Source organism: Patiria miniata, unplaced genomic scaffold (genome assembly GCF_015706575.1).
Source record: "Patiria miniata isolate m_02_andy unplaced genomic scaffold, ASM1570657v1 HiC_scaffold_3, whole genome shotgun sequence".
NCBI classification, from domain to species: domain Eukaryota; kingdom Metazoa; phylum Echinodermata; class Asteroidea; order Valvatida; family Asterinidae; genus Patiria; species Patiria miniata.
In genome coordinates this window covers 8968687-8988175 of record NW_024037069.1, presented here as the reverse complement: position 1 = coordinate 8988175, position 19489 = coordinate 8968687, and the positions used below count along the sequence as shown (strand labels likewise).

General features: G+C 40.5%; 1 protein-coding gene across 1 annotated transcript; it reads right to left on the bottom strand.

Moving 5' to 3' along the window:
• Positions 1–1089: 1089 nt before the first annotated feature.
• Positions 1090–19234, bottom strand: LOC119738474 (GLIPR1-like protein 1). Its single transcript, XM_038213379.1, has 5 exons — positions 18934–19234; positions 9066–9323; positions 8518–8615; positions 2527–2615; positions 1090–1940 (listed from the first exon to the last, which is right to left on the bottom strand). Exons 1-5 carry the CDS (start codon positions 19084–19086, stop codon positions 1876–1878), a joined length of 663 nt encoding a protein of 220 aa, XP_038069307.1. The 5' UTR covers positions 19087–19234; the 3' UTR covers positions 1090–1875.
• Positions 19235–19489: the final 255 nt, after the last annotated feature.

Below are 19489 nucleotides of genomic sequence, written 5' to 3'. Positions count from 1 at the left end.
CACAAGGCGAAGCTGAGTGGAATGGAACATTCCTTCTGTCACCGAATGAAATTATTCTTTCCATTGCACGAATGTAAAACATTCATCATTTGTTTCGTACAACACCCGAATAAATCCTTGTCATCTAAGTGGTCAGAGCCACAACTTCTCATTTTTGTTTTCCGGTGCGGTGCCCAGCTGCGAATGATTTTCCCCCCAAACTTCATTGCATGGATGGTTGTTGAGCGCCCTCTACGAGACTTTTCTTATACGAGCGCCCTCTACGATACTTTTCTTATACGTTCGAAACCGTATTTATCATTTTTTTTTTTCACAATTTGCAGCTTTTTGAGGATTTTTTTTTAAAGGGAACTAAAGTCCAAATTTCATTAGGTTCAAATTCATGTCTTTTTTTCTTTTATCATTTTTTCCTCATGTTTTAGGGAAGTAAAGTCCAAAACCTGATAGCCTACAGCCCATATGCTTATGTCGTTTAAATGACATGAGATCGACGACCCACCAATCGGATGACGGGGATTTATTCAGGCGTTGTATACTTTTTCGTGTCAGCTGGGGTGGCTTGGGTGCAGGCAGGCCAGTAAATCGGTCCAAAATTTCCCGTCCCGGCCAAATCACGATTTGCATGCCCTCAAATTCTTCAGAGTTGAGCATATTATATTGTGGGCCATGATCTTGAGGGTTTGTAAAAAATCAGGGTGGAAGCCGCGCACATGTGAGCAGGTATTTCTGTGAAATTTGGATGAAATTGGGGCCCTAAAAGCGGTCTATTTTGCAATGGAGTGTAGGCACTGTTTTTTCAAAATAGGGGTGATCATCTTCGGATGGAATTTCTCCCAAAAGTCATGAGATGGCAGGTTTTCTTTACTTACGTCTTGGCAGCGCTCTCAGTTGGTCAGAAGTGGCCTACATTCCAAGTCTGTCTTAACTAACCCTGGTAAAAACAACAATCAATGTTTTCTACACGAGCGATTGCTTGGTTTGAAGTTTTTGAAATTTCAGGGATTAGGTTTAGCGTTACCTTTTCATTACAAAATATGGCCAAAAACTGACTTCCAGGGAAATCACTCAAGTTCCAAAACAAGTTATACACACTTTTAGAAGTCCTTATTTTAATTAATTCGAACAATGGGAGTGGTTGAAACTGGTTCCCTTCCCACCGTTATTCCAATAGAGGGACGGGAACCAGGGCTAAGCTTCACTTTTTTTGTACGTGTTGGAATGGGAATGTTTTTTTTTTGACATGGAGATCAAGATGCCATCTTCCCTACAAAAACGGAAAACGTAGCTCCATACTAAATTCATGTACATGTTTTTTTTATCAATTTTGCTAGCAAAAGAAGCTGGATTCGTACAAAATGAGTCTAAATGAAAAAAAAAATACAATTAAAAGATTCTTACAAACTTTTCAAATTATCTATTCTATTCAACAAAGTATGTAATAATTTTACGTAACATAATTATGCTAACGTGGAAATGAAAATACGTTAAGGTTGTTTTCCATAAAGATATCGGAAAATATAAAAAAAAAAAAAACAATATAACTTTTTTTGTCCTGTGCAATATTGTATGCCTGTTTTGAAAGCGTATAGGGAATCTATGCTTTAAGAAATAAGTGTGTGTGATTAGTTACAAAAAGCGGTAGATATGTTTGATGCAAATACAAATTGTGATTTACAACAGGGTAAAACATTGTACATGTAATTGATAACTTGAAAGTTGCGTTTAAGGGTACCATTTTTATTGTTTCACTCAAAACAAACAAAATCTACAGATCCCCGGCTCCAGCCTGATCATTTCTAGGTGTGATGTTTGTAGCGTGTAGTTCGTGTCTAGTCATCTTGCTTTTGGTCTAACAGCAGCACAACTGCGTCTGATCTATCCTCTTAGATAACCCAGGAGGTCCTCCAGCAATTCTCGCTCAGAGGGAGCCGGTGGTGCTACTATTTCATTGAAACCAAAATGAAAATAGAATCAGTTAGTTTGTTTAGCAGACGTAGATACAACTAATGTTGTAGTTTGAGGATCAGGCGTTCGCGTGTACAGAGCTACACTCTAGTATGCGTGCATGTAATTTAAAACGACCCCGCACGCCAGCCAATCGGAGCCGCCTTTATAGAAGTTCTTACGTCATTTAAGACGGAAACTCGGCCGAAGATATTGATTGGTCAACACGATAGAAGGTGCCCGCTGAATGGTCAGAATCTGGAGGTCAAGATGCGGTGCTGTTTTGCATAATATGCACGCATATCATAGACACTTGTGTGTAAGCGTCTATTTGATAGTCGTTGGGCAGGAAAGCAAATTTATACAAATTGTTTATAAGTCAATTATATCTTTCGCATTATTTCGAAAACCCGAAAGATATTGGAAACAATCGCATTTTCAACTCCAAATTGGAAGAGATTGTTTGGTTTCACGCAGCCAAATTTATTTATTTTTTTAAATAAATATTTTTGCTCCAGTTACATTCCTAATCGTTGAATACGGTGTGGGATCTACAGACGTTTGCTTCCACGATATACTTACCACACAGATTGGCATTACAAGTGTACTCCTTGGGGCATTTGCTACACGGCTCGCCTTCCACATACGGATTCTTGAAAAGCAAGCTTCCACTGAAAACACAAAACGAAAAAAAACACCATTCCATGGTCAATAAAAGGACATTTTTTTGGCATACGCAAACGTATTTCCAGCCGTGTCCTTGCAATGTACGGTACTCGTTGTGTGTATGTCTGTCGCATAATACACACAGCACCAATACACAAATGTAGTTTCTCGCACATCCGCAGAATACGATGTACTGTACGACAGGATTCACAACTAGAACTCAACAGCTCGATTTTCGAGAGTCAACACTTTGACCCCCGAAATTCGTTCTCGCATGGTTCTCACAGGAATAACACACAAAAACGCCCAGTTTTTAAAGGATGGTTGTGTGAATGTTTATATCATACTCTTAAATGCAATTAACATCATTTCGTTTAAATCTTGTTTTGTGTAGCCCATTTGGGTGCATTCTAATAGACTGATCGTAACACATGGTCAGATTCTTCCTCCCATTATTCTTACAGTGATTTTGCGCGTTTGAAATTATTCACATGAAAATGTCTGCACTACGAAATACCGAGCTGTTTTCATTGTTTATGCAATCTTTCTAGTAACAAATCAAACACATTCTCACGTGCATAGAATTTTGAAAGGACATATACAGTGTGTATAAAAAACACACGATACATTTAGAGAAAAAAATATTTAAAATACTAGCTCCTATTTTGTTTAATAATTACTTATATACGCTTAAGAAATGATTATGTCACAACACAATGCTGATTTCTCTACATCTTTGGACGCCTACATCCAGAGATATAGACATTTAATTCGCATGCAGAGCCTGGATCTGGTAACTTTACACAATAAATATAGCCGGTTTAGTGATTCCCGTGTCGGGGGTTCATTGATTCCCGTGTATACACGGGAATCACTGAACCGGCTATTTTTATTCTGTAAAGTTGCCAGATCGAGGCTCTGCATGCTTATGGCGGAGCATGCAAAGAGCGAATTAAAAGGGATGATATGTCAATGTGGGCCCAAAAGGAGATTAACATGCCAGCAATGTCTCCGTTGGCCAACTAACTTATTGTTCTTTGCTAATCAATATTAATCATTGGAGCGCAAGTTTAGGTTGTTCCAAGCAATATTGATTAGCAAAGAACAAAAGGTAAGTTGGCCAACAGAGAAATTGCTGGCATGTTAAAATTAATCTCCTTTCGAACGAGATAGGGAAACAGCATTGTGTTGAGAACAATTAATTCTTTAAGCGTGTATAAGTTATTATTGAACCAAATAGGAGCCAGTATTTTTATTTGTTTTCTCTAAAATGTATCTTTTTAAAAAAAAAATCATTCCGTGTCAATTTAACGGGCCATGGCACCATTTGTCACAGATTTTGTTCAAACTTGGTGGAAAGGTTCTGTTAGTTGTTCTATAGATGATATCGAAAGCAACAATTCATATTGCTTTCCGTTGAGGTGTTACGGTAGCACAAAGTTCAATGAACTTTGCCAAAAAAGGGGAAACTGACTTGCCCACAGAATAAATCGCTGATTTTAAGGACCGATATCTTGAGATTGAAATTGATTTGGAAGCTGAATTTGGATGCATGGGTACAACTACTGTAGTAGAGCAGGAATATAGGGAAATAATACCCATCATGCATCACACCTTAATTTTACGGGGGGTCAAAAATGATCCGTCATGATGCGTCACATGCATTTTTTCAAATTTGAAGGCCCCTAATCTTGAAACATTGCATTAACTTTTTTTATTTCAATTTTAATGTAATCTCTGACTACTAATATTGACAATTATGTGAAAGAAAGAGCAATTGTAGACGTCTTCATTGATCTGGGTGACCCCCAATGTGGCCCCAGCCAGAAATCCGCCTTAAAATGTGCCCAAAACAAGGGGAGAAATCACCATGTGGCTCAGGTGATATAGTTTTCTAGACTTTTTATTAAGAAAGAGTTTATCTTCAAGATTAATATTATCAAAAAAAAAATCATGTGTATCTGACATTTTCATGAAAAATCAAAGCTGCAAAAAGTGTATTAAACGCACATTGTGCATGTGCAGGCAATTTTGACTGACCCCAATTCATCTCAGAAGCATAAATAGAACTTTTTTTGGCCAGTATGCCTCTCTACCTAATGTTGGTCCAAAAACTACATGAACATCCACACATTATGTTCAAATTGTAATGGGGGGGGGGGCTTTAATACACCTCTTGTGTTGTGTACTCATATCTCATATGGTGTCTCTTACAATTTTCCCTTTTTTTCATCAAAGTTTGAAACTGTGATTTGACATCGCTTTTGTGTGATAAACATAACAGTGATGACAATATTAAACAATTTTCAGTCCAAAGTCAAACAAATTGTTAATATTTAACAATTTTGTTCAACAATTTTACTTCCATGTTTTTCAAAACACCCCTCTAGCTATGTTATCGTATGTCCCTCTCATGAGTCGTAAACAGCTCCTTTTCGGCAATCGGCAATTTCTAGGGCTGAAACAGTCTAAGTCTGCTGGTCCAGACAGACTTTCTCCTCGCCTCCTCAAAAAGTGTGCTGATCAATTGTCATACATTTTTACTTACATTTTAAATCTTTGTTTCACCACCCAATCAATTCCGAACATTTGGAAACGGTCATGTATTATTCCAGTTCCTAAAAAGTCAGTGGTCACGTGCAATAATGACCTTAGACCAATTGCGTTAACCTCCGTGGCAATGAAGATATGTGAGCGTTTTGTTTTGAATTATTTGAAACCATTGATTGCTGATTTTGTCGATCCATTGCAATTTGCTTATACCAAGGGGCGTTGTACTGAGGATTCAATTTTGTTTTGTTTAGATAAACTTTATTCTCATTTAGAACGCACTAGGTTTGGAAACTCTGCTCGTATTATGTTTTTCGATTTTTCTTCGGCTTTCAATACCATGCAGCCCCACATTCTTGCACAGAAACTACTTGACATGTCAGTTGTGCCCCATACTGCTGTGAGATTCATTTTAAATTATCTGACTTGCCGTTCACAATTTGTGCGTCTTAATAATTCCACCCATTCTGATGTTATAGTTTCTAGTACTGGAGCTCCGCAAGGCACTGTTTTAGCACCGTTTCTGTTTACTGTGTACACAGCCGATATCCGCTCTACTGATGTGAGTTGTCCACTGGTAAAATATGCAGATGACACTGCCCTTATTGGTCTGATTCAAAAGAACAAAGAGTCCATTTACATGGAGCAAATTAGTCGGTTTGTCGAATACTGTAAACGTAACTTCCTCGCACTGAATCTCATAAAGACGAAAGAAATGTTGGTTGACTTCCGCAAAGCTTATAAGCTGGTGCCGGATCCAGTTATAATTGATGGACATGAAATAGAACGTGTTGCCGAGTATAAATATCTTGGAGTTGTTTTTGATGATAGGTTAGACTGGAGCAACCATGTGAGTCATGTAGGTAAAAGATTGAACTCAAGAATGTACTGTTTGAGGAAACTGAACACATTTGATGTCAGGAAGGAAATCAAGACAATATTCTATAACTCGGTTATTTGTAGTGTATGGACCTATTGTTTGTTATGTTGGGCTGGAAATACCGATAAGAAAGTGAACAAATTAATTGACGATACCATCAAACGAGCTAGTAGGATACTCGGTGAGTGTTTGCCATCAGTGGACACGGTCTACGACCAACAGCTGCGTGACAAGCTACAACTGGTGTGGGGAGATGCTGGTCATCCGCTCCACAACCGATTTAAGGATAACATCATTCCACGCAGCGGAAGACTGAGACCAGTGGTTGCACACACAAACCGATATTCTTCATTTTTCACAGGCAGGGCCATTAAATGTCATAATGATGATTTTACAAGATGATTTTTATCCAAAGGATTAATTTATTCTGGTATCTGAGAAGCAACGGGTTTTCACAGTTTTTGACATAATTTTTATACTTAGTCCTTTATTCTGGTTCTATTTTGGGAATGGGTTTTGCATTAATTTCACATGTGCTTTTTTACGCTCTAAAGTTTTTAGTGCTTTATACTGTGTGCAATTGTAATGTTTTGATGTGATTGTGTATTTATTTCCTGAATATTGTAGCGTATGTTGAATTTTTTATATTTTTAATGAGAGACGACAACATGTAATTTCCTGTTTTGGATTTTAATAAAGTTTATCTATCTATCTATCTACGAAGATTGACATGCGCGTCGTGCTGCTCACTGCACGATGTGGTGCAGAGCGCAGGTGTGCCGATGTAGTGTGAATTTCGGACTATGACATACTGACTCACTGGTAGTATTGCATATTCCTATGTGAGGATTGTGACCGTTCAACCAATAAAACGGTTAAAGGCACCGGATTTCACAGAAGTCCAAATTCATGTGACACTCCAAAAGTTTTTAAGACCAGCCAGCTGGTCTTTATCAACCGTTTAAGACCGGCCGCGTGACGGGCTCTTGACCAATAGGAATGGGTAAACTGTCTCAGGTATTTTCTACAGAGTTTGTTATAGCAAAGAGCCATTTATTCATCAAGGGAAGATTTTTTGACACCTATTTTGTATGTGGCGTTATCTTTTAATTTAATGTAACAATCTGGTTGTACAGAACGCAAGCACGTAGGTTGTCTAAACTGAATAATTGCCAAACCGCATTTTTTTTAAACCAGTAGTTGTACTGTCTGGGGATTAATTGATCCACTTTTCAAATTAAAATACTTGGGATTTTAAGGGCAAAACTTGAAGGCTTCAACAGCTGACAAATAACGTATTTGTAACACAAGGGAGTGTAAAAAGGCTCCCTCCCTCCCACTACAATTTGCACATAATGTGTGGATGTTTATGTAGTTTTTGGACCAACATTAGGTAGAGAGACATACTGAGATACACATAAGCCCCCCAAAAAAGAGTTCCATTTATGCTTCTGAGATGAATTGGGGTCAGTCAAAATTGTCTGCACATGCACAATGTGTGTCTAACACACATTGTCGCCCAATTTGGGGGCGTTTTTGCAGCTTTGATTTTTCATGAAAATGTCAGATACACATGAATTTTTTTCGATAATATACATCTTGAAGATAAACTCTTTCTTAATAAAAAGCCTAGAAAATTATATCACCTGAGCCACATGGTGATTTCTCCCCTTGTTTTGGGCACATTTTAAGGCGGATTTCTGGCTGGGGCCATATTGGGGGTCACCCAGATCAGGGAAGACATCTACAATTGCTCTTTCTTTCACATAAATGTCAATATTAGTAGTCAGAGATTACACTAAAATGGAAATAAAAAAGTTAATGCAAAGTTCCAAGATTAGGGGCCTTCAAAATTTGAAAAAAAATGCATGTGACGCATCATGACGGATCATTTTTGACCCCCGTAAAATTAAGGTGTGAGGCATGATGGGTATTATTTTCCTATATTCCTGCTCTACTACAGTAGTTGTACCCATGCATCCAAATTCAGCTTCCAAATCTATTTCAATCTCAAGATATCGGTCCTTAAAGTCAGCGATTTATTCTATGGGTCAGTCAGTTTCCCCTTTTTTGGCAAAGTTCATTGAACTTTGTGCTACCGTAACACCTCAATGGAAAGCAATATGAATTTTTGCTTTCGATATCATCTATAGAACAACTAACAGAACCTTTCCACCAAGTTTGAACAAAATCTGTGACATATGGTGCCATGGCCCGTTGAACTGACACGGAATGACCCCATACACACTGTGTACTGACAGGAAATATACACCCATTAACATCCTCGAAACATCCAGGAAACAATCCACCTAATCAGGGACTAACAAATGCTGATATATGTCCGTAGGGTGCGATTCGCGGGAAGTACCATTGCAACCCCAATTTGTATTTTCTTAAGCATCTAATTGCAGACATTATCGAATCTTGAATACCTAACTAAATTGACTGACACCCTCAAGACCACCCAGTGTACTCACCCTGGCCCGTAGAAGCATGTCACGTACAATTCCTTGGATTCATCGTCTGAACATTTCTTCTTAGCGCATCCAATTGCTTCAGTAGTTGCCATTATAACCTGTAGAACATGAAACCAGTTTCCATGGTTTACCATTTGGGCCAAGTTCGGGCAAGGACCATTAGTCGACTAGTGTTTGATTTGTGACGTGCCTTACGCCTGCGCACTAATAGCAACGTGCGAACGTCTCTAGTCAAACGCTGGTCAAAATGTCTCGCAAAACTTCTGGATCCTGGCTCCCTGCTAGCGTTATGAATCCGCGCGGCTATTGGTTATCAGCGATGCAACCAGCCCCAGTAGGTTGGTTCCAAATAGTCGACTAGCGTAGTCAACCACCGTCGACTAGACAGAGTTCGGGCAAACTTTAGTCGAACTATGGTTAACCAATGGTCAACAATAGTTCTTGGCGAACTTGCCCGTGGATTACGCCGAGGCAAACATAGAAAATCGAGCGTTTGTGATAATTATGACTGCCGAATCTAATGGAAAAAGTGCATGGATATGTCTCACCTGGGTAAAGTCTGAACACTCTTTGAAGGATACCCCGTCGCTGCATGTTTTAGTTTTGAAGGAGTACTCTTGCCCATGTTGAACCCAGACCCAAGCAGGGACTCCGTGGGATGCTTCGAATCGTTCGATACTACCAGCCCAATTGTTTTGGCCAAGCCGTCCCCATCGGCCGGGGTCGTCGTTGATGAAGCGGTCGTTCTTAATCTGGCACTTTTCCACCCAGTCGTTTGCTCTTTCTGCCAAACCATCGTCCCATCGCTGTGAAGATAAAGTTCAAGATAGGTAAATCTTATTACTTGCAATTGTTTGTCCTCTCACTGTTTTGGCCGCATGACAGATGCATTAAATGCAAGTCTGTTATCAATCAACCGATCAATTTGGCCCCACCCCAAGAAATTTTGACCAATAACAACTAACCGCAACCTCGTCCCCAGGGTGTCGAGCAGTACGCCCACCACTACCTGCTCTCTCACCCTGGCATTGGATCATTTGCATTCACGTCATATGAATTCCTTTGGGGAACTAACCCACCAGGCCGGTTTTTACGTGCAACCTCTACGAGAAAACACGGCGAAAAATCATTAAAAACGGACCCTTTTCTCACATCTGTCGCCACCACTTCATTATTCGACAGAGTATACCTTACATCTTACTACAGTATGACCCTAACAAGCTACTCTTTCAGAAAATGAAAGAAAAACTGGATAAAACTCTGAGTTTCCCTCGCGAATTGATGTTAAACACTGCATTTTTAGTCAAAATCTCCCTGTTTTGTGTGTAAACCACGCGTTTAGCCAAGAACTGGTCCATTAACATCATCACAATGTTAAACAGCGCCACCTTCGGAGCTTAGATCTCTTGAGTAATTTTTCTTCGTCTCGTCAGCTTTCCAACAGTATAACCCTCATTGTGATTGGTTGAGGTTTAGGCTCGCGTGTGTTCATTTACAAAAGAATTGTTCATCTAAACTCCAATAACATTTGCCGTTGCTCATGGCTATAATTGATCCATTTTATCTTTAGTGGAGTCAGGGAACCACACTACATAATTTGCATTTTCTCAGCCACGCAATGTACTGTTTTTATGACTTTTTCAGTATACAAGAGAAAAAACTCTCAGCTTTTATCTCATATCCAAAACTTAAAAATTCATAGATCACGTTTTTGAAAAAAAAAGGACAAATGTTTCAGGGTTGCATTTGTTTGGGTCACCTGTATATAGTAAGCAATCATAGACACCGATATTTTGCCATGGGGAGACGAATATATCTTTAATTTCAAAAATGTATGTTTTGGTTTACATCTTGACCAGTTTTCTTTTTCTATGTATAGCCATCCATGCAACATTTTCTGGAAAGAAATGTAATCTACACCGTATAGATTACCTTTTTTTCCAGAAAATGTTCCAATTCTAGTCTAACCCCATCCTGTTATTCAACCACATCATATTAGGTTACACATCCTCATCTGTAGTTAGTCAGGTTTCGAGGAAGAGGCCAACATCGAAAGCGAAACGACAAACCATTTCCGAAAATATTTACGAGTGAATACCTAGGATCAATGCAGGCTTATAATTGACACGGTTCACATACATCTATATATTCCCTTTAGTGTCGTCACGTTACAAGTCGTTTGGTCTAGCTTATTCACCAGCGAGTGTTGCTGGCCGAGTATACATATCTGTGATAATTCACTTGATCACGCACTGACGACTAAGACGAGTCTGCAACGGACAGCTCCAGTTGAGATAGTCTTCGGTAGGTGTAGTCTTGGCCTCTAGATTTGGAGTTTATTACGGAACCCAGCCAGTCACTGACAAGCCCGGTGAAGAAGCCCGGTTAATTCGCATTTTCTCAGCCACGCAATGTACTGTTTTTATGACTTTTTCAGTATACAAGAGAAAAAACTCTCAGCTTTTATCTCATATCCAAAACTTAAAAATTCATAGATCACGAGAAAAAAAAAGGGACAAATGTTTCAGGGTTGCATTTGTTTGGGTCACCTGTGTATAGTAAGCAATCATAGACACCGATATTTTGCCATGGGGAGACGAATATATCTTTAATTTCAAAATGTATGTTTTGGTTTACATCTTGACCGGTTTTCTTTTTCTATGTATAGCCATCCATGCAACATTTTCTGGAAAGAAATGTAATCTACACCGTATAGATTACCTTTCTTTCCAGAAAATGTTCCAATTCTAGTCTAACCCCATCCTGTTATTCAACCACATCATATTATGCTACACATCCTTATCTGTAGTTAGTCAGGTTTCGAGGAAGAGGGCGGGAGCCAGGTGGGTCAACCTAGCTGGAAAGTTGATCAATTTTCATGTATGCAGCAATGTTCCGCATGCATACCAATGTAAGGAAATGGACGTCTGCCGGGCACACTGTGGTGGGTATGGTCAGGAGGGCCATGAGAAAGGGGCCACAAAATTGAGCTAGATCAGCTGGTGAGTTAACCCTATGAAACCTACTGGAAAATGTTGGGCCTAGTCTCAGGTATCATGAATGGCCACTGCAAGACATTTTCATTGGTGAAAGGTGCCCGCCAGACATGAAAAACCTGAATAGGAGGGGGCGTGGCCATAACCCCCTCCCATTCCTTTTCGCCGATAGAGTAGCAACGCATCGATATAGAAAAATGTAAAACCAGTTTCTATAAGTCCCCTGACTCTTGTAGAATACAAAAAGGTAACTTACGAGTAATTTAAGATCTGACTAATTAACTTAAGAGCGGTGCGAATAGCTTGGAGGGGCGGGGCTACCAACCCTCCAAGCATATTTTCGCTTATATCATCGCAACGCATTCTGTTAATTCTGTCAAATTTTCCTGGCATGTTTGCCGATGCCTTGTGGCTATTTTGTATCCATTTCTAACAAAATAAAGCACACTGTTCCATCAAATGTCATTGCCAAATGAAGTAGGTTATGTTCAATATGTACAGTACATAGGGTACAGATAATGAAAACTTACAAAACGGGTTTTTTCCCTGTCCATTTCCCTTGTTTTTGTATGCTTTGACAGACACTTTGACACTGGTTAATATATTCATACATGGAAGTACATGATATTGTCACTCTTCTGTGGGCGTGGCCTAAATATTTAAATCAGGGTGTGAATAATTGCATTCTGGATGAAACGAGGAAAATGTATGATTTTGCAGGCAAAACACAGAGTCAGCATTGTTAAATAATGATTATTGTGCATTGTTACTTTCATTTTTAATCATTTTATATAAGTCAACAAAATAAACTGGTCTTATGTTTTGAAATAGGCACGTATTTTCTGTGGTAAATAACTGTGATACTATACTCTGGGGCCTGTGTATGCCTACATGTACAGCGTTTATAATGTATATGAAAACGTTGATGAAGGGCAAAACCCCAAATTTGATTTACATCACTCCGATGCAAATTCCATCGTTTCAATAGTTTTGGTGCAGTGCCAGTAGGGGCCACGGAACCGGGGGGGGGGGGGGGGGGGAGACACTCGGATTTTTCCAGGTCATCAAAAGTGCCCCTCTCGTGGTTATAAATGTACCCCATCGATATGAACAACAAAACTGCCCCTCCAACGCACACGTATAAGCATAATCGCACTGTAGCAAATAAAGCAGTCACTGAGCTGGCCATCAAAAGCAACAATGCCCATCTCACGATACAAAAAAATTGGTCTCTCTACATACCTTTAGTCAAATTCATGGGGGGACCCACAGAGGTTACTGGCAGGGGCGGAGGACGTATAATGTGCCGTGTGCCGAAGGACCAAGGGCGGATCCAAGAGGATGAGGGGCAATGGGCCCATGCCTCCCCCACAATAACGAACCCAATTGTATTTGAAGTGATAATAGAATACAGTAACGAACCCAATTGTATTTTTAGTGATGTCACAAAAAGGCAGCCACTACGTACACCATCTTTTCCTAAAAACAAATTGGTTACAGTGTTCAGAAATTGCCTCAGATCTCACCACAGAGCATCTAGAATCCATTTTATTCCGGGGCCCTAAGCGGGCCCTGAACCCAACGTGCCGAAATTTTGTGGACCCACTTATTGGGGGACCACATTTTTCTGCAAAAAAAAAAGAGTTTCAGATCGGCCATTGCGGAGGCCGAAGAGCTTTCACTTTCACACCGACTGAAGGTGCCCCATTTTCTGAGCAGTTGCCCCTTTTTGGTGTTGCCCCCCCCCCCCCTTTGAAAAGCATTCCGCCGTCCCTGCCTGCTGGTACCGTACATCAGATTCCAACTAGACAAACTTGTTTGTTTCTGCATTCAATAGGGAACGTTGAACATTATTGGGTTCAACAAATACAAAACAAATGGGATGTCTTCCTAAAAGTAAAAGTAATAACAGAAGAGGGACAATTTCGACGATTGCACGTAAATACACACTTTGGGCGGGACGTCACCACGTTATGGGGAAGTTTCTTTTAAAATTTTTATGCACATTTTAGGAATGAGATATGTCGACTTCCTGCTGTCCTTCCAGTTTTCTGTCCCTACAAATACATCCTAGCAACAAGTGTTTGTCCCCATCACTACAGAACAAGAAAGGTGCATTTGAACGCACCCGGGAGCAAAGGGAGAAAGTAGGGGCAATAGTACCCAACAAGTCAGTAGAAATTCGACCTGACGAGGAAAACGCTACATGTATTTAGTTAAATATTTCGGAACCGAAGCGAACAGAAAGGAAGAAGGGACGTATTAAAGTGGCAGGTGTATTACATTCGTGGAGTACACAGCGTTTAAAAATACAATATTATTAAAACTCAAAATGGCATTTACAAGAATAATGTATGGGGACAGCACACAAAAGAGGGATTATTGGAGTTGAGGAGAGATCCACAGGTGAACATAATACGGAGAAGAAATGACCGGCAACGAACAAAAGAGATTTGTTTGGGCGAGGATAAACGGAATGGTGTGGGGGTTGAGAGAGATATCAGGCTGGGGGACAAAGAGAGTGGCAAGAAGTGGGATCATAGGAGACTTAAAAATTGGGTATTTTTTTCCTCCTGTGCCCCCTCCTTCCCAACCCCCTCCCCTCCATTCTCACCCAAGCATAATACCCTATGTATCTCCCCCTCCTTACTCTTTATCTCTCTCATATGTTTCTCCATCCATCCCTACATGCCCGTGTGTCCCCCATGGCACGTGTTTCTTTATATACATGTACATACCGGTACAAGTACCACTGTCATTTGTCAGCAAAATTACAAATTGACCTCGTTTGAGTCAGAGTGCTCTTAATCACACCCTGATTTACATATTTAGGCCACGCCCACAAAAGGGTAAAATAACAAGTGTTATAACGTAAGAATGTTTTACCTTGTGCCCAAATGTATTTTAAAGCATAACTGAACAGGGGAAAATGTGCAAAAAAAACCTGTTCTTGTAAGTTTTAAAGTGTTTACTATCCGTACCCTTTTCTATAAGCTCCGACTCCAGCACGTGTAATCTAATGTACATGTACTGCTAACCTGGTCAATAGCCTATTTGTTTTGGGAAATAGACATTTGATGAGAACATTGTGTTTTTTTTTTTTTAGAAATGGGTACAAAATAGCCAAAATGCATCGGCAAACATGCCAGGAAAACTGGACAGGATTAATAGAATGCGTTGCGATGATATAAACGAAAATATGCTTGGAAAGGGGGGTGGCCCCGCCCCTCCATGCTATTGGCATCGCTCTTAAGTTAATTAGTCTGATCTTAAATTACTCGTAAGTTAGCTTTTTATTTTCTTCAAGCATTAAAGCACTTATAAAAACGGGTTTTACAATTTTCCATATCGTGGCGTTGCAACTGTATCAGCGAAAAGGAATGGGAGGGGGTTATGGCCACGCCCCCTCCTATTCAGGTTTTTCATGTCTGGCGGGAACCTTCCACCACTGAAAATGTCTGGCAGTGGCCATTCATGATACCTGAGACTAGGCCCAACATTTTCCAGTAGGTTTCATAGGGTTAACTCACCAGCTGATCTAGCTCAATTTTGTGGCCCCTTTCTCATGGCCCTCCTGACCATACCCACCACAGTGTGCCCGGCAGACGTCCATTTCCTTACATTGGTATGCATGTGGATCATAATCCCGGGACATACCGTTATTTCGTTTTACCGTTTTGCATTTCCTCAAAACAAAAACAGTAAACAAACCATTGACCGTTTTGTCGTTGTACAGTTTTGTAAAACGGTCAAACGGTATCAAGATAAATACAGTTTCTCTGTTTTATAAGTTTAATAAAATTCATTACAGCATAACGATCAATGATTTTTGTTTTACAGTTTTACACAAATACTTTTGAAAAACAGCAAAACGGTCAGTATTGAATACAGACTGTTTTTTTTATTTCAGTGTCATAGTGAACAGTCCGTGGTGCATTTTTTGGTGCTGGGCAAGGGGGATGGCGGGGGACCATGCTTTACATGAAAAAGTGTTACCTCGGCATAATGCGTGGTGTGATGATTCCTGGCGTGACCCTGACCCCCTTCTCACGCGATTCAGTTGGTGGGGCTTAAGAGTTGCAAGCAAAAATGGCGCTGGAAAACTTCAAGGGAGGACATTACTTTTTACAATGGATACAGGATGGTAATACGTTTGAAGAAGTTGCAGATATTTGAAGGAAATTGGAGTTCGGCGCGGCTCTTCAATAGCCAGTTCGAAAACTATGTCGTGAGAACGAAATGTGAGGAGGGTAATTTGGGTCCCAGGCAATGACTCGATCCCATGAGGACGCATTAACATTCCTAGGTGCGTTGCTTAATTGCCGAACCTAAATCAAAAAATGGTCGACAGGACTATTGACCGTTTTTCTCTGTCATGTTCTTTTAAAACAACACTCTGAAACGAAGCAACTAACCGTTTATCGCTTTCAACAATTAAGAAAAACAACAAAAAGGTCATTGTTTTTGTGACCTAATACCGTTTGACCGTTTTACAAAACTGTAAAACGAAAAAAGGGTCAACGGTGCGTTTACTGTTTTTGTTTTTGAGGAAATTCCAAAACGGTAAAACGAAATAACGGTATGTCCCGGGATTGATCATTGCTGCATACATGAAAATTGGTTAACTTTCCAGCTAGGCTGACCCCCCCCCCCCGGCTCCCGTCTAAACATCGAAAGCGAAACGACAAACCATTTCCGGGAATATTTCCGAGTGAATACCTACGATCAATGCAGGCTTATAATTGACACCGTTCGCATACATCTATATATTCCCTTTAGTGTCGTCACGTTACAAGTCGTTTGGTCTAGCTTATTTACCAGCGAGTGTTGCTGGCCGAGTATATATATCTGTGATAATTCACTTGATCACGCACTGACGACAAAGACGAGTCTGCAACGGACAGCTCCAGTTGAGATAGTCTTCGGTAGGTGTAGTCTTGGCCTCTAGATTTGGAGTTTATTACGGAACCCAGCCAGTCACTGACAAGCCCGGTGAAGCTGCCATGGCGTGCGGCAGAGGACGCTGTCAACAGTTGTGTTGTCTTAAGAACTTTGGCAGCGCTACCCAGGAGATTTCAGGCATATACTCCGCGTGCATGCATTACCTTGTATTGGGGAATAAAATACAGCATCCAGCCTCGGGCAAAGACTACGATATAGGTCTCGATCAGTTAAGTTTACATGTAAAATTAAAAACTCAATGGTTCTTGATGAACACTGTTTTTTTTCTCTGTGTGGTTGAAATAATTATATAGTTAACCACTATTTTGTATACGATTCTGAGCGAACTTTACAGTTGCGATAACTTGGCTCATGTGGACATCTGAATGTCTGCAAGCGTGTACACTTCACGCTTGCATGCGGTTTCCATTGTGTCAGTTCAAGTCAGCAGTGCTGCAACTCCAAGATGCACGGCAACTTACAGCGCCCCTACGATTCAACAATGATATTAACAAGATGCAAGGTCAAACGTTCACAATGCGAAGGTACATGGTTCATATTGCGAAGAAGCAAGGTGCAACGTTGACATCAAGCATGATCAATGGTGTACATTGACAAGATCGAACGTGATCATTAACAAGTTGGAACATTCACATTAAGAAGGAACAACTTCCACAATGCGATATTAAGCTACGTGCAACGTGCATATTGCGAACTTACAACGTCAATATTAAGAAGTTACAAGGTTCATATTAAAAAGGTCAATATTAAAATGTCGTTCCAGGGCCACCGTAGTTTATAGTACACGTGCTAGGCAGCGCTAGTGTATATACACCACACACACAGCCCGGGATCTCTCTTTCGCTCGTACCCCCCGCCCTGCAAACAGGACGCTGGGATACTCTGATGAGCTTCACAGAATCTTGTGAAGGAAGTGGCCTATGACCTATGTATAAAGCATCTGGCTGCAGCTGTTCAAGACCGCAGTTAGACAATGTGTGCAAATGCTATCCGAAAACTTCCCATATAATTGCGCACATTCCATACCGGATGTGATTCTGTTTCATTGCGGACCATGTGGACAACATTTTGAGCGTCGCATAATGCAATCCGACCGTTCGTGATTCGAAACGGAGCCTGAGCGAGTGACGGGAATTGTAAATTTACAACACAGATACGTTTTACAGAATTTCTTACATTATTACGCTTTTCAACGAGAAAAACATCTCTAAACTGGAAAAAGAGTAATGAATCAGTCTTAACGGCCGTTTCAAACCTTGCAGAGTCATGACCTTGATGACGCGCAGGTCACTGGTCACGCATAATCCAACCAATCAGAGCGTGAATTCATCAGAGTATCCCAGCATCCTGTTTGCAGGGCGGGGGGTACGAGCGAATTATCTCTCTGTGTCCAAGGTCATCTGGCTGTGCGCTTTGGCCGGTTTACATGGGGTCCTTTTGACCGCAAAGGATTTGATATAAAAAAGGTGCAAGATTTTTGAACACGTATGCAAATGAGGAATAGTCTGGTGCCTGCCTGTGCGTTTCATTAACGTTTGTTTTTGTATGCGGTGTCTGGGGTAAAAACAATCAATTCCCGCGCCGTGAGTTACGAAAACACGATTGTTTTCGAAGTTGAAATGTTACAATCGTATTCCGCCAATATGCAGTATCACATTTCATATTAATATGAGCAAATTGGAAAGGAAACAAGTATTTTTGAGAAGGCGTGGAACGGTAATATATAAAATACAATGATCGTGAAAACACGTACTGCACGTTGTAAATAACAACGCAAAGTACACAATATGAATCCATTACTAGCCAATTGCGGTATCGAATCAGGATACAGATAGACAGTTTCCTATCCAGGGCTTACTATTCAAAACGAGGTTGGAAATAAAGTAAGCACTGGGGACGAGGTTGAATTAACCGTGATTAATGTCGCGTTCACACGTGTATGACGTGCGCGGCTGTATAGTCTGCAGTGTGGCATTGGTTTGGAAAGAAGTCCAAAGAAGCCCTCGATAGAAAAGAAGTCCCGCCTTTCTTTGTACTGGTACGGATCCAGGGGGTGGGGGTAAAACCCCCCAGCTCCCTTGGTACTGCACACCATAATGGATAGGTACCTTTTTAATATTTGTGAGGCTTGAAAAGATTGACAGATATTGCAAACGCCAGTGTTACAACTTTCAAAAATGCACGTAGCCAGGCCTATTTTTTCCCCAGTTTCAACGAAAAGTAATGAACATATCACAACGATTTTCAGCACATACTTGGATCATTATGAGGGAAATAAACCCTGAAAGTTGCATGAAGATACGGTCTTCCAAACAGGAGAAATTCCTTTTCAAAGATTTCGCCCATGTAGGCCTATGTGTGCATGTAGTTTCATTCAAAATAAAGTGTTATTTAACCTTTAGAAATCGCCCTTCGCAACTACACGGCTGCTAGAGCGATGGTACACCTATATACTCACCACTTCCAACATGTTGGCAGCTGGGGGATTTTCTGCAAAGGATCGTATCAAATTATGAGTCGAAACCATCACTTTTTTCTCATCTTCGGTAAAGTGTTCCGCGTTAATAACTGAGATGACTAAACAAAAGATGGTTAAACCCAAGCATGCCATTGTGAAGGCGCGATGAGGTTAAACTTGATGGGGGAAAAAGAAACAATTTTAGTTCTGCATAAATACATGTACCACTGGCGCCTCCGTGAGGTCAGACTGACATGGCTCCCGTAAAGCCAACTGCAGTACGACCCTTGTATAACAGGGCAGTTATCGAGGCCACTGGCAGCGCAATGAACCGTGTTGGAATAAAACCCCGACACGCTCACTGACTCTGGAGAATACCAAAAGTTACTGGATATTTGCCGTTCTTTTCAACGCGGTCATCCCGTTTCTCCTTGCATTTTAATGGATTTTTTCCCTTGTACTACTGAATTGGACTTATTCAAATGCAAAACTACAGTAAGCTTCACTTGACCACAGGGTTTTGTGGACTGTATACTAAGCCAAATGTAGCTTATAA

What these genes read in the sequence shown, in the direction of transcription:
- LOC119738474 (XM_038213379.1), bottom strand. Translation starts at nt 19,086, where the DNA reads ATGGCATGCTTGGGTTTAACCATCTTTTGTTTAGTCATCTCAGTTATT. An exon ending in CTGCCAACATGTTGGAAGTG is followed by an intron (nt 9,324 to 18,933) that starts GTGAGTATATAG and finishes TTATCTTCACAG; the next exon opens with CGATGGGACGATGGTTTGGC. An exon ending in ACATGCTTCTACGGGCCAGG is followed by an intron (nt 2,616 to 8,517) that starts GTGAGTACACTG and finishes TTGTGTTTTCAG; the next exon opens with TGGAAGCTTGCTTTTCAAGA.